Here is a 12,570-nt window from a genome sequence, read left to right on the forward strand (position 1 = left end):
CCTAGGGGAGTCCCATCCAGCGTCCCCACTCGCCCCCTGCTGCCTGAGGCTGGGAGCGCAGCTGGAAGGTGGGGGGTGGGGTGGGGGCCGGCCTCGTCCAGGTGTGGCGGGTAGTCCTGGTTCCCCTACCAAGCGGCCTGTTGCCCCCAGCGCCCGCTCCTGGCCCAGGCCCAGATCCAGGGGTGGTGGGCCCCACCCCAGCAGGCGAAGAGAAGACCAGACCGCAGCACCAGCAGTTTATTGAGTCCTGGCTAGGTGCCTGGAGCATGTCCAGGGCCATGACAAGGAGGGGCCTGGGCCCAGGAGTAAGCCAACAAGAGGGAGAGGAGGCAGTCGTCACCAAATGAAGCTCGTTCCCAGGCCCCGCGGCCCCGATGGCTCTTCTCTGGCCTGCGCAGGACGCGCTAGGAGTCCTCGGAGGCTGCTGCACGCAGCGCGAAGAGCTTCTCCCAGCAGGTGGCGACGGTGTCCAGGACACGCAGGAGGAGCCGCCTCCGGCTGCGGCTGCGGCGACTCCGAGGAGGGTGCCTCTTGGGCCACCGGCTCCTCCTCCGCTGTCAGGGGCAGAAGGGTCAGCGAGTGACCGCGGTCTCTGCGCCCTCCCCTCCCCCTCCCAGATGGGGACACCGCGGGACGGTGGGAGGCTCAGGGGACCTGTGGAAGGGGAGGGACCCGGGTCTGGCCCCACACACCTGGCGCATCACCCAGCAGTGGCGCCGCATCACGGCTTCGGTGCGCAGGGCTACAGTCCACGCGGCTTTCTCCAGTGCCCCGCGGCGGTGGCCCCGGGCCACTACCCTGCGCAGGGTCCGACCCAGGGACGCAATGGACAGCAGGATATCGTGCTCCTGGGAAAGGAAGGGAGGAAATTGGGGGCTGAGGAGAGGAGCTCAACGGGGAGGCCCCGGAGGGGAACAGCGTGAGTCTCCCCCCATACCTTCTGGGCACCGCAGGAAGCTCCCACCCGATCCCGATCCCGATCCCGCCATCCGAGGACTGCAGCTCCAGTCAGGTTTTTCTGGATGAAACGGAGGTGTCGGGAGCCTGGCCCGACCTGCCTCACAGCAGCTTGCAGGTCCTCAAAGATGACCACACGGTAGTGGCGGAGCACGTCAGGGATGCTGCAGGTGCGGAGACCTGCCTGACCCGGTGCGAGCCCCAGCAGAGCCAGCAGGAGCGCCCAGAGTGCAGGCTTGGGAGGCACCTGGAAGGGACACGGGGTCAGGGTGGGGTGCCCAGGCGGGCAGAGGAGACCTTCCCTACAGCAACCCCTCAGGCGATTTGCTTTGGACGGCCCCCTACCACAGCCACCAGGGACTCTCTGAACTACAGAAGAAAATGAAAGGTCACTGTGCCATTCGTCACCCAAGCATGGGTCTAGCAGGACAAATCCCTTCCTGTTTCAAGTCTGAGGGAAGGGTAGTAGGCCTGCGAACCAGACAGCTCAATGCTTGATGCATAGATTGGCGGGCTGGAGGATGGCCAGGGGTGAGGGTGAGGGTGAGGGTGGGGGGAGGCGGGCTGGGAAGGCAGGCCCACTGAGCCCTGAGGGGCCAAGAAGGAGACAGAGGGCTCCAGAGCAGGAACTCTGTGCACCTCCCAGACATCAGTCCCCACCAGACAGCCAGGCTCTCTCCTCCTGATGAGCACCCCCTGATCCCCAGAACGTTGCTCACCTCTGGGTCCCCAGAGCAGGGGCAGAACTAACCCACCCCCACAGCCATGGGAAATGGGGTGCCCTTGCACCTCCAGCCCAACCAGGACAGGGGTGAGGGCTCAGAGCTCAAGGCCACACCCCTCTGAGGAGGGGGGGGGGGAAGTCTTGGGGAATCCCCCAGAGGGAAGGGAGAAAGGGGCCACATTGTGCCCCACCAGGCATCCCTTTCACGAGCCTCCCCCTCCAGAAGGGGCTGGCTTGGGGAGAAACCCACCACCACCCTCCCCCTAGAAGCCGAAACATCAAAGAGAAAGACCGGCTAGTTCCCAAACAGCGACTGGAAAATTAATCATGTGAACCCAGCGAGACGCAGGACTCGACTCGGCTTCCCAGCCCTGGGAGGGGAGCCTGACCGAGCTGGAGACCTGGGGTGCAGCACTGGCAGGAGGAGTGGGTGCCTTTAGCTGTGGCCCCTCCTCAAATCTGCCCCCAGGCATGCTGGGGGTGGGGTCAGAGGTCACAGCAAGAACAAGAGCTGTGGGTGTGGAGAGCCGTCCACATGGGGGAGATTGGCTGCCCAGCTCTAGGAAGGCCTGCCTGTCCCCCACCCCAGCCAGTGAGAACCGAGCAGCCCTGGCACCGCCGGACAGACCCCCTCCCTTCTCCCCTGCGGGGGGGACAGGCAAGAGCACCCAGGGCCAGGCCTGCCAGGCCCTCCAGGCCAAGGTGACGGGAACCAAGGGAGGTTTCCCAGTAGGGGACAGATGCTCAAGCAGCCTCCCCTGGACTATGCTCGGTCCCAAACCCTCGACCAGAGTGAGCCCCCTCCCCACTGGCCCCACACTGCTCACCATGGGCCTCTGAGGGTGAGGCCCTCCCTCACTCCTGCCAGTGGGCCTTGCACATGATCCTGGGTCCTCAGGTAGGCAGTGTGGCTGCCACTCCAAGTCCTGCTCCAAGCCTGGCCAACAGGCTTCCCAGGACAGGACACAGCAGGGAAGGCTGGCGGCAGGCAGACAAGGCTTTTGAAGTTGGCTCCTCTGAGCAGAGGAGGGAGGGAGCGGGAGGGAGGCCCCACAACCCCAGCCCTACCCCCTCCCTCTCCCCACCTCCTATCCAATTGCTTCTTCAATTAACCTGACCCTGGAGCCCGGCAGCTGCGGGCTCTCTTCCCATCCAGCGGGTCTTGGATTGAGCCATTGGCCCAAGAAGGTCTGTACTGTCGAGGGGGGGGGGTGGGGTGGGGTGTCCAGCGAGCAATGCTGGGCCCGCTGGGGTAGGGGAGCCAGAAGAGGCCAGGGGCCTGTCTGCACCCTCCACTGGGGCCTTCCTCAGCGGTCAGCAGGTGCTGCCTCTCCCAGGAACCCGGCTGCCAGCAGAACCAGGTGAGCTGGACCTAACTCGCCACAGCCACCAGCCCCCACACCCTGGTGTCCCGCCCCAGCTGGTCCTGGTGAGGGGCTTCCCAGGCTTCTCCTACTGCTCATCCCTCCTGGGCCGAGGGGGTCTCTCGCTGGGGGAGGTCACGGCCACTCGCCCAAACAGGCTCTCAACCCTGCAAGCACCACCTCAGAACAAGGGCAGTGTGCAGAACCCGACTTGCCTTGAGCTGGAGCTCAAGAAATCCCAGCTGGAGACAAGCTGAGGTACATCTGTCCCAGGGAGAAAAGTCGTTTAACCACCTCAAAGCAAACAACCCCCACGCAAAGGAGGAGATATCCACACTGGATGATCCAGGTGCTCTGGAACATTCCAAGGGCTCTGCAGAAGGCCGCACCCGACACTGAGCTCAGAAATGTGTCCAGGAGAAGCCGCATCCAACTCAGAGCACAGAAGGCTGCCAGCAGCCCCTGTGACTACAGCCAAGTCACCGTTCCTCCCTGGGCCTCGGTTTCTAGGTCTGTACAGGAATAGGCTGGCTTTCAACCTCCTAAAACTCCAGGAGTATCTCTTCGACGTGATAAATGTACCGGGCCGGATCCCTCCCGCCTCCTCCATGAGACAGAAGGAAACCCCAAAGACCCTGTGAAGCTCCCCGCTCTGCTCCTCAGGCCTGGCCCACCTCAAGTGAGAAGCAGAAGCAGCATTTCCAGATTCACAGTCTGGGAGTAGGATCCAGGCCACGGGGGTGGTCCCTCCCCTGCTCTGGGACAGCAGTGTCCTTGTGGCTCCCAGAACACCAGAGGCGGACCCAGCAGGGCCTGACTCTCTAGGCACAGCTGCCCGTGCCTCAGGTGCTGACATCGAGGCACGTGTTCCCCAACCTTGGCTGCCTTGAGGGGGCTGAGACGTGGGTCAGCGACTGATCCCCACAACAGTCTCCTCATCGGTGTCACCAGGAACCAAGAGGCGCCAAGCAGCCTGTCTGGAATCTTCTCTAACATGAGCGTGTGGGAACGGCTGCCAGCTACTCCCCTCGTCACCATACGTAACAAGTAGCATCTCCTCTCCTTGGCCCACAGCCTCTGGACAACCCACGACCTCTGGCCAGATGTCTGCAGCCATGGCTGACACACCCCTTCGAAGAGAATCTGCTGGTTTCCAGTTGAACACACACACAGGGGTCCAAAGTATGAGGAAGTCCTTTATCCTCACACAGCATAAACAGTGCAAATATCCTAAGTCTCCCAGGTTATGCATTTTTCAATCCAGAGATGGGGACTTACAGGTGCTTTAGAACAAAATTGATTATACATTATTGATTATAAAAATAATGCCATGAGCAAATATGAGAAAAGCTCTTACCGGTAACATTTCTTTCTGACACACACCCGAGGGGCCTCCCTGTGAGCCCCTAGCAACACACTTGGGAGCCACTTTAGGAAGCTGGGCCCGCTGTCTGCACTCACGCAGGATGGTCACTTACCCTGGCAGGCAGACCTGGGAGATGCCCGGGGGAGCCCCAGCTGTTCCCAGAATGTGCCCCGCCCCTCCCTTCCCACAGAATCTCAGGGGGTCCCACGGCTTCCCCTGCAGGGTTCAGGCTGTGTCCAAGAGCCCTAGTGAGCCCAGGACGCGGCCTGAGAGCACACGGGGGCAGCCAGAGCACCTACGGGAAGGCAGGGGAGAATGGCGCAGACAAAACCAGCAGGTCACCAACCCCAACAGGCTATCTGGAAAACCTTTAATTAAAGAGCAGGATGGGTGGCTCAGGGCCCCTTCCACCCCCTTGTCACTACCACACGCTCCTCTACGCGCTGTCCTGAGGGCCGCCCCCTACAGGCACCGGAGGGTCAGAAGGTGTTCTTGATGTGGGCTGCCACCAGCACTAGGATCTCCCCAATCTTCCTCTGCCAGTTGGCGATGTCCTTGGACACAGCACACCACAGCTCCCCGTGCCGTGGCTCCGCGTTCTCACAGCGCCTCCTCACCTCCTCCCGCTGCTCCTGGGCAAGGACCACAGGGCACTTGAGACGGGGCTCCTCCCAGGCTGCCCCTCACACGCGCCCCACCACGCTCGCCCGGCCCCACGGCCCTGGACCTGGAGGGCAGGGGGGCACAAGTGGTGTCTGAGGTGCCCCGCTGCAGTGCTGATGGCACGCAGGTGCTGAGCCCAGTCGAGACCAAGTATGTGCCTCACACAAGTACCCCGAGCAGCTTCCCAGACCCCATGGGGCACGGCTTCCACTTCCCATGGGGACTCCAGGACAGCTGTGACAACACTAAGCATTGTGTGTGTGTGTGTGGGGGGGGTGCTGCTGCCCAGGCCCCCCCAGGCTCATGTCCAGTAGGACAGAACTCGCCCAGGCAGGACAATCATCAGGGCTTGAATCCCATCCCCATTTCTACTGTGACCCCACGCCCCAGTCACCAACCAACTCATCAGAGATGCTAACAGACCACTTAAAATCACCCCAAACATCTACATTTCAGGTTAAGAGGCTAAAGGCTGTAACGAGAAAGCAGACGCAGAAGCAAATACCGTCGGGAGGGACCCCTGTGCCTCTCCCCTCCACCCACCCATTGCCCAGAGGTGGGGGTGGAGAGCAGCAGGCAGCCACACCTCACCTCTGTGCCATGCTGCAGCTCAAACTTGTAGAAGAACGCCCAGGCGTCCCCCAGGTCCGAGTCGATCTTCACCGTGCGGTGGAACCACTCCCTGGCCTTGGTGATCTTCCGCTCACTCCAGAACAGCCTGTCCACAAGCATAAGTTCAGGGACCCAGCGTAAGTGGCCACGTCTGATGGCGCCTGAGGGGTGGTGGGGAGCCAGCTCTGGCAACATCAGGTCGATCCTCTCCCTGGCGAGCCCCTGAGCTCCCAACAGGAGAGCTGAGGAATGGGGCCTGGCTACCTGGGTATCGCTCCCACCACTAACCTGCAACTGTCCTTCAAGGGTCTAATCAGACTGTTTCTTGAAAAAGTCCACACAGAGCAAGAATTTCAAACTCCTTTAAGTGATTAGTTTCCTCTGGGTAAGATACAAGAAGATGAAAGGAAACCTTACAAAAAGTTAAGACTTTGATTAGGGAAAGTTCAGTGAAGTCAGCTCCTCAATAGATTCCTTCTGGAATATCTGCCCCACGATGCAGTCCCTGGCAGGGACCCAGCCAGCACGGACAAGCTGGGCCTCGGCTCAGCACCAGAACTCGGGCCCACAGCAGACGCAGACGCCTGCAAACCAGGCCCACGCTGGAAGCTTCAAGCGAGGACACCAGAAACCCACTGAAGGACCTGTGAGCACCCTCCCCCACACGTCAGGGAAGGCGGAAGGCAAGAGGGGGGAAGGACACTGGGGCAGCACTCTTTGACAGCTGAGACCCTGCGTGGCTTCCACCATCCGCCCCGTCCCGGTGCCCTCTGTGGCCACAGGCACAAAAGCAGACCGCCACACCACTGACACGCCATTCAGGGCGGCTGTGTGGGCTGGTCTCAGTTACAAAACGGAGTAATTTCATGCTCTGATAGCTTGATTGTTTTTTAAGCCCTGTGGTATTCCTAATTGCTGGGTGTTAGATAAACTATGACTTAAAGAGCACAAACTCAGATAGCAGGTTCACAGGACACCAACCTGGGAACAGCAAGGAGTGACTTATTTGCTTTAGCAAAGCCTTTTATGAGGTTTTACGGCTGCCCTATCAGAGCATCAAACAGAGCAGCCCTTCTGGGAGGCGGAAGCCCAGGGCAGAAGGGGGCCCCAGGCGGGCCCAAGCCGGGCCTCAGGAGCCGGAGGGAAGCCTCCACGTGCAGCGTCCTCAGCCTCAAAGCAGCTGGAGGGGAGGTGCCCGGGAGGACCCAAGGAAGTGGGGCCGACACCACCTGCGCATGCCTCGGGATGGGCCAGACTCCCGCTTGGGCAGCAACAGCACACAGGGGCTCCTGGGCACATATGCCACCTCCGCAAGGGGAGGCCTGAGCAGCAGTCCCGGGAGCCCAGCCAAGGCTCCTTCTGATGCCCCCCACCGCAAACGCAGTCACCTCCCGGCCTCCTCTGAGCATACGCAGCCCCCACCCTGCTCGCAGGCCCCCCACGCGTCGGCCGTAACCTCACTTAATCTTGCCAAGGCCCCGAACTCCCTCCCACACCTCCCACACCGCAGGCCACCCCAGGGAGCCTCTGACCCAGCACCCAACGTATGAGCTGATGGTGTGAGGTCACTCGCTGACCTCCTGTTGCCCTTGAGACCATGCAACCCAAAGGAAAGATGGTCTCTGGCATGGCCATCTCCACACCTGCAGGCACACTGATTGGGCCTGACTGATGGACCCTGGACTGTCCCCAAGGTCACCAAGGTGAAAGTGTCTGCTTTCTCACGATAACACGAGAAAGATAATTTCCTTGCTTATAGCCCTTTGAGCCAAAGGAGTCTTGCTTACTAAATTCCATGTGGACCAATGTCAGCAAGTTTGTCTCTGTCTTTCGACGTAGGACACGTGTACGTGTAAACCAAGAAGTGCCCAGGCTGAGAGCAGTCCCGTCAGAAGGAGCCCAGGACAGAGGGAAGGAGGGCGGAGCTCAGAGGAAGCAGCCTATCTGTGGGTCAGGGGCAGCGCAGACCATTGGGACAGCACCTATCCGCATGGCCTCTGCCTGGAGATGTGCCTGCCTTGGGTCAAAGCAGAAGTGCTTCATTGTGGAATGCTGGTGGCCAAGGACCCTAAGAGATCCCATCAGGTCCGGAAGGGTCAACAACCCCACAAGGGCCCCTCACTCACTTGGCCACAGCCAGGAGCACGTGGGGGTCGTGCTCACACTTCTTCAGGGCGTCGACACTCTTGGTCTTCCTCTGGGGCCTTGCCTCAAGAAAAATGGCTTCAGACCACAGGACACCTAAAATTCAGACACAAGGATGCCACAACTCAGACCCCCACCTCTGCTTTCAGACACGGCCCATCCGTGCATAGGCTGCCCCGAGATGGGCCTGCCAACATTCTAACCCGGGGTGTCCTCAGACCACGGCTACGGCCTCCCACATGTCTGGGGGAGAGCCGCAAAGGCTGCACTGACCACCTGCCCCACAGCAGTTCTGATGGCACAGGCCAGACAAAGTTCTGGCAGTGACTAGGTAGGCAGTACCCAAAACCTTCAAGGTTCACTCCCACTGACTCCATAATTTCATATCTAAGGATTACAACAAAAAAATCAGAAATACTAACAAAGATTCAAATTGACCAATAGGTGCGTCGTAGATTTCTGGTATATATCTACACAGGCACTTTCAACTTTAAAACAAGTCCCGGGGCACCCGGGCAGCTCAGTCGGTTAAGCGTCCGACTCTTGATTTCAGCTCAGGTCGTGATCTCACGGTTTGTGGGTTCGAGCCCTACGTCGGGCTCTGCAATGACAGTGTGGAGCCTGCCTGAGATTCTCTCTCTCTCCCTCTTGCTCTCTGCCTCTCCCCCACTTGCGCGCTCTCTCTCTCTCTCTCTCTCTCTCTCTCTCTCTCTCTGTCTTTCAAAATAAAACAAGGGACAACACTAAACACACAGGGCTTGGGTTTTGTGCAGGAACACAAGTTATGACAATACAAATAAGTCAAAAGTGACTTAAAGGTGAGTTTTAATATATATATATTTTTTTACCCCAAATCTGTTCACAGTGCATGTATGTTTAAATGCAAAGTGGGGCGCCTGGGTGGCGCAGTCGGTTAAGCGTCCGACTTCAGCCAGGTCACGATCTCGTGGTCCGTGAGTTCGAGCCCCGCGTCAGGCTCTGGGCTGATGGCTCAGAGCCTGGAGCCTGTTTCCGATTCTGTGTCTCCCTCTCTCTCTGCCCCTCCCCCGTTCATGTTCTGTCTCTCTCTGTCCCAAAAATAAATAAACGTTGAAAAAAAAAATTAAAAAAAAAAATAAATGCAAAGTAAGATAACAGAAGTTAAGTTTCAGAAGAAAAAGTAATGGTAGTGAACCAGAACACGAAGTCAAACCCACAACAACTGGGATTGGGGATTTAGTTCAAATGTCTGAAAGATCAGGTGCAGCTGAAACTCCGGCAAACAAAACACTTTAATAGGGTGTCTGAACCCCCAGACCCACTCCCCCAGGAACTGCTGCTGCCTGGCAAGTCTGGGAAGCCGGGAAGTCCCTTACCGGAGTTGGGGCACTCCTGGAGCGCCTTGGCCATGAGCGTGTTGGCGATGTTCTTCAGCCCTGCGCGGTACTCCAGCCTGACAGACTCCAACCTGAGGAGAGAGGCCCAAAGGACAAGTCAGACCCCATCCACTGAAGCCCACTGGCAACCCTAACAGTTCTCGAAGCTCCTGGGAAGCCACCGTGGCCAGAGCCACCTGCCCTGCCAAGCACAGCTCGTCCACTAGAGACGCAAGGCACTCGTGCCCACCCCGCCATCAGGCCTGCCAGCAGCCACCCTAGCCGAGGCCCGGACCCTGACATCATGTAGGCACAAGCAGACATGGAGGGCGAGGGCATGCTGGTGCTCTCAGGATGGCTGGGCACCACAGCGGTGGCATCCAGGACCTGCCCAACTCTCTGGGGTCTCCTTTGGCAACAGCTACACTGCAGGCCTGCGACGCTGTTTCCTACAGACAGAATGCCATCCTCGCCTGACAACTTCCTGTTCACCCTTAAAGCCCTGTCCAGATGCCACCTCCGCTGTGGGATGCACTTCCTCGGCCTCATCCATCCCTGATCCCCCATCGTTAGCTCCTGGCTCCCCTGGGCGCCTTCTACTAGAGCACGAATGAAACTGCACCCCACTATGTGCAGGCCTGTTTGTAAATGGAGCCCATCCGAGCTGGACCCTCCCAAGACAGGGACTGTGCTTCCTCCCAGCCAGCACCTGCCACCCTTCTCACGGAGCCTGAGCTGGAAACGCTGCACAAATGAGTCTGCACGAGCGACTGAGGGAGCACAGCCCCTCTGAGGGGCCAGCCCGGCTCGCCGGGACTCACCACAGGCCGGGGTTCTTTGGGTTCTTCAGGCGAGACTTCTCCAAAATGGCCCGAGCGCGGGTCAGCTGCCCAACCTTCTCCTCCAGCCGAGAAAGCAAAAGCCATAGAGGGGTGGAGTGGGGACATTTTTTCAACTGCAGCAACAAAGAAGAGAGGGATTGGCTGGTGTCAGGGAGGGGCTGTGACAGCTGTGGCAGGCTCCTGGGCCGGGAGTCAGGGATGCCTATGTCCACAGCCACCCGCCCATTTCAGGTCTGGGTGTGGGGTTTCACGTGCACGGCAGTGCTGTGTACAAGCGTATGTTTACTACGTGGCTGTGCACACATGCATGCGTGTGGGGCGCACACACGGCCGCCTGTACGTTAACTGTGCTATAACCCGCACTTGACTGAATGTGGGGCACACAGCTCTGTGGAAGGAAAAACACGGGTCTGAGTGAGGGGACCAGGGTCTGGCCCTGCTACCACGCTACCAGCTGGGGCCCAAGTGAATCACTGCCCGCTGGGCCTCCAATTCCTGAGCAAGGCGAGGCGTAATGACACCCTGAGGCCAGGCGTCCAGTCTCCAAGAGTCAGCTCGTAGCTGCAGCCAGGGGCACCAGCTCACCCCCTGGCTGTAGGCTTCCCGAGCCTTCTCCACCAACTCCTCCTGCTCCTCGATCTGCCCCTTCATCATCCACAGCTTAGGGAAGTCCTCATAGTGCTTCAGGGCCTCCTCACACAGCTCCTGGGCAGCCGCAATGTTCCCCAGCACCCACTCCAGCTTCACAGACTTCATGAACACCTGCAAGACAACCAGACACGCTGTTAAGCAGCCCCTGCTCCCGCCCTGACCACCTGTCTGGACGGCACGGCGACGTCTAGCGCTGTGCCCTGGAAGGACGGCACCTTCACAATACACGCTTTACACTACAGCTCCCCTTAAATGCCACTCATCCTGCTGTGTTTTATGGACCTCTGTAAGCTGTTTCACATCCTTTGGAACAAGGTGGGCGTCGAAAACCACAAATACGGGGCACCTGGGTGGCTCAGTTGGTTGAGCATCCGACTTTGACTCAGGTCATGATCTCACAGCTCGTGGGTTCGAGCCCCGTGTTGGGCTCTGTGCTGACACCTCGGAGCCTGGAGCCTGCTTCCGATTCTGTGCCTCCCTCTCTGTCCCAACCCACTCGCGTTCTGTCTCTGTCTCTCTCAAAAATAAATAAACATCAAAAACACAAATACACCTCGCAGTCAAGTATGAACCAATAAGCCAAGAGTACCACAGCTTTAGGTGGCACCTCGCACCTTCCGGACACCACAGGCCCCAGGGACCCAGTATGGCCCCAACGCCCCGCTCACCCGGGCGGTGGGTGCGCTGCTCCGCGCCTTGGCCAGTAGCCGCCGGGCACGCTCGTACTCATTGTTCTCGGATTCCAGCTTCACAGCGGCCAGCCAGATCTCCTCGCTGTTGGGGTTGGCCTGGAGGGAGAGATGGGATCAGAACAAAGTGGCCAGGGCTAGATTATACTTAATCAAGAGCAGCTAGCCTGGGCACCAGGCCGGGCCTCACTCTGCTGCAGGGCAGTCTGATTCCAGGGCTAACAGATGACAGAGCAGGGTCCGGCCCAAGAGTGCTGACCCACCTGAAAACAAGCCAGCCCATTTTCTAGGCACTCAGGCAACGCCACCAGCAGCTGGAGAGCCGTCTTCTCCAGGACCCACCCTGAGCTGCAGCCAGGGGCACCGGCTCACCCCCTGGTTGCAGGCTTCCCTGAGTGGCCTCTCAAAGCCGGAACGGCTCGCTCACGTTCTACCCATGTGGATCTGCCATACCCAACCCTGTTCCCAAGCCTGGTGACAAGGGACTGGCCATCTCGGTGTGTCTGTGTGAGCACGAAAGAATGATGCCCAGGGCATCACTGATGGCGTGGAAGGCTCCCAAGGGCTAGGACTGGGCCACCTACCAACCAGAATCCAGCAGACACACGGGTGCTACACTCGCGGCCTTCTGAAAGCACACTCGCCTGGCTCATCACAGACCTCATCAACAGCCCGAGTGACCAGCAGGGAAAGGAGAGGGCACCTGGAGGGTGGTGCTGGGGACTGGCAGCGGTGCCCAGGCAGATGGCGGGAGAATGCTGTGATGGCTCAGACAGAAGGAGCGTCCTGAACATGTGACTGTCCTCCAACGGACAGGAAAAAGCAAAAGGCCAGACACCAGCCAGGCTCCTCTCGTGGCATTTACTCAGGGAAGGACAAACTTAATTACGCTAGTCAGGGTTACAGCAACACACTGATGTTTACACAGCACTCAACAGTTTATAAACATGGCTGCTACGAGCACTGAATAACATGAGAAGCGTTGAATCGCTGTACTGCACACTTCCCAAAACTAACATAACACCGTGGGGGGGCACCTGGGGGGCTCAGTTGGTTACGTGTCCGACTTTGGTTCGGGTCATGGTCTCGCGGTCCGTGAGTTCGAGCCCCGCGTCGGGCTCTGTGCTGACGGCTCGGAGCCTGGAGCCTGCTTTGGATCCTGTGTCTCCCCCTCTCTCTGCCCCTCCTACGCTAATGTTCTG

The 12,570-nt window shown here is 59.2% G+C and overlaps 2 protein-coding genes across 2 annotated transcripts in view; both read right to left on the minus strand.

Annotated features, from left to right (window-relative positions):
- Nucleotides 1–221: 221 nt before the first annotated feature.
- CUNH20orf204 (chromosome unknown C20orf204 homolog) lies at nt 222–4,670 on the minus strand. The gene is made up of 5 exons (XM_047067838.1): nt 3,720–4,670; nt 2,509–2,659; nt 938–1,204; nt 693–848; nt 222–554 (listed from the first exon to the last, which is right to left on the minus strand). Exons 1-5 carry the CDS (start codon nt 3,899–3,901, stop codon nt 405–407), a joined length of 906 nt encoding a protein of 301 aa, XP_046923794.1. The 5' UTR covers nt 3,902–4,670; the 3' UTR covers nt 222–404.
- Nucleotides 4,671–4,764: 94 nt separating this feature from the next.
- Nucleotides 4,765–12,570, minus strand: part of PRPF6 (pre-mRNA processing factor 6) — a 47,486-nt gene continuing 39,680 nt past the window's right edge. Inside the window, exons 15-21 of the mRNA XM_047067837.1 lie at nt 11,348–11,467; nt 10,614–10,790; nt 10,008–10,141; nt 9,187–9,278; nt 7,813–7,927; nt 5,666–5,792; nt 4,765–5,043 (exon numbers count right to left, since the gene is read on the minus strand). Coding sequence (XP_046923793.1) covers nt 4,891–5,043; nt 5,666–5,792; nt 7,813–7,927; nt 9,187–9,278; nt 10,008–10,141; nt 10,614–10,790; nt 11,348–11,467 — 918 coding nt within the window. The 3' untranslated portion in view covers nt 4,765–4,890. The remainder of the gene's footprint in view (nt 5,044–5,665; nt 5,793–7,812; nt 7,928–9,186; nt 9,279–10,007; nt 10,142–10,613; nt 10,791–11,347; nt 11,468–12,570) is intronic.

The sequence above is a fragment of the Lynx rufus genome, unplaced genomic scaffold (assembly GCF_022079265.1).
Source record: "Lynx rufus isolate CCGP_SWC_20201006 ecotype Redwood Valley unplaced genomic scaffold, mLynRuf1.p SCAF_8, whole genome shotgun sequence".
In the NCBI taxonomy this organism is placed as follows: Eukaryota; Metazoa; Chordata; class Mammalia; order Carnivora; family Felidae; genus Lynx; species Lynx rufus.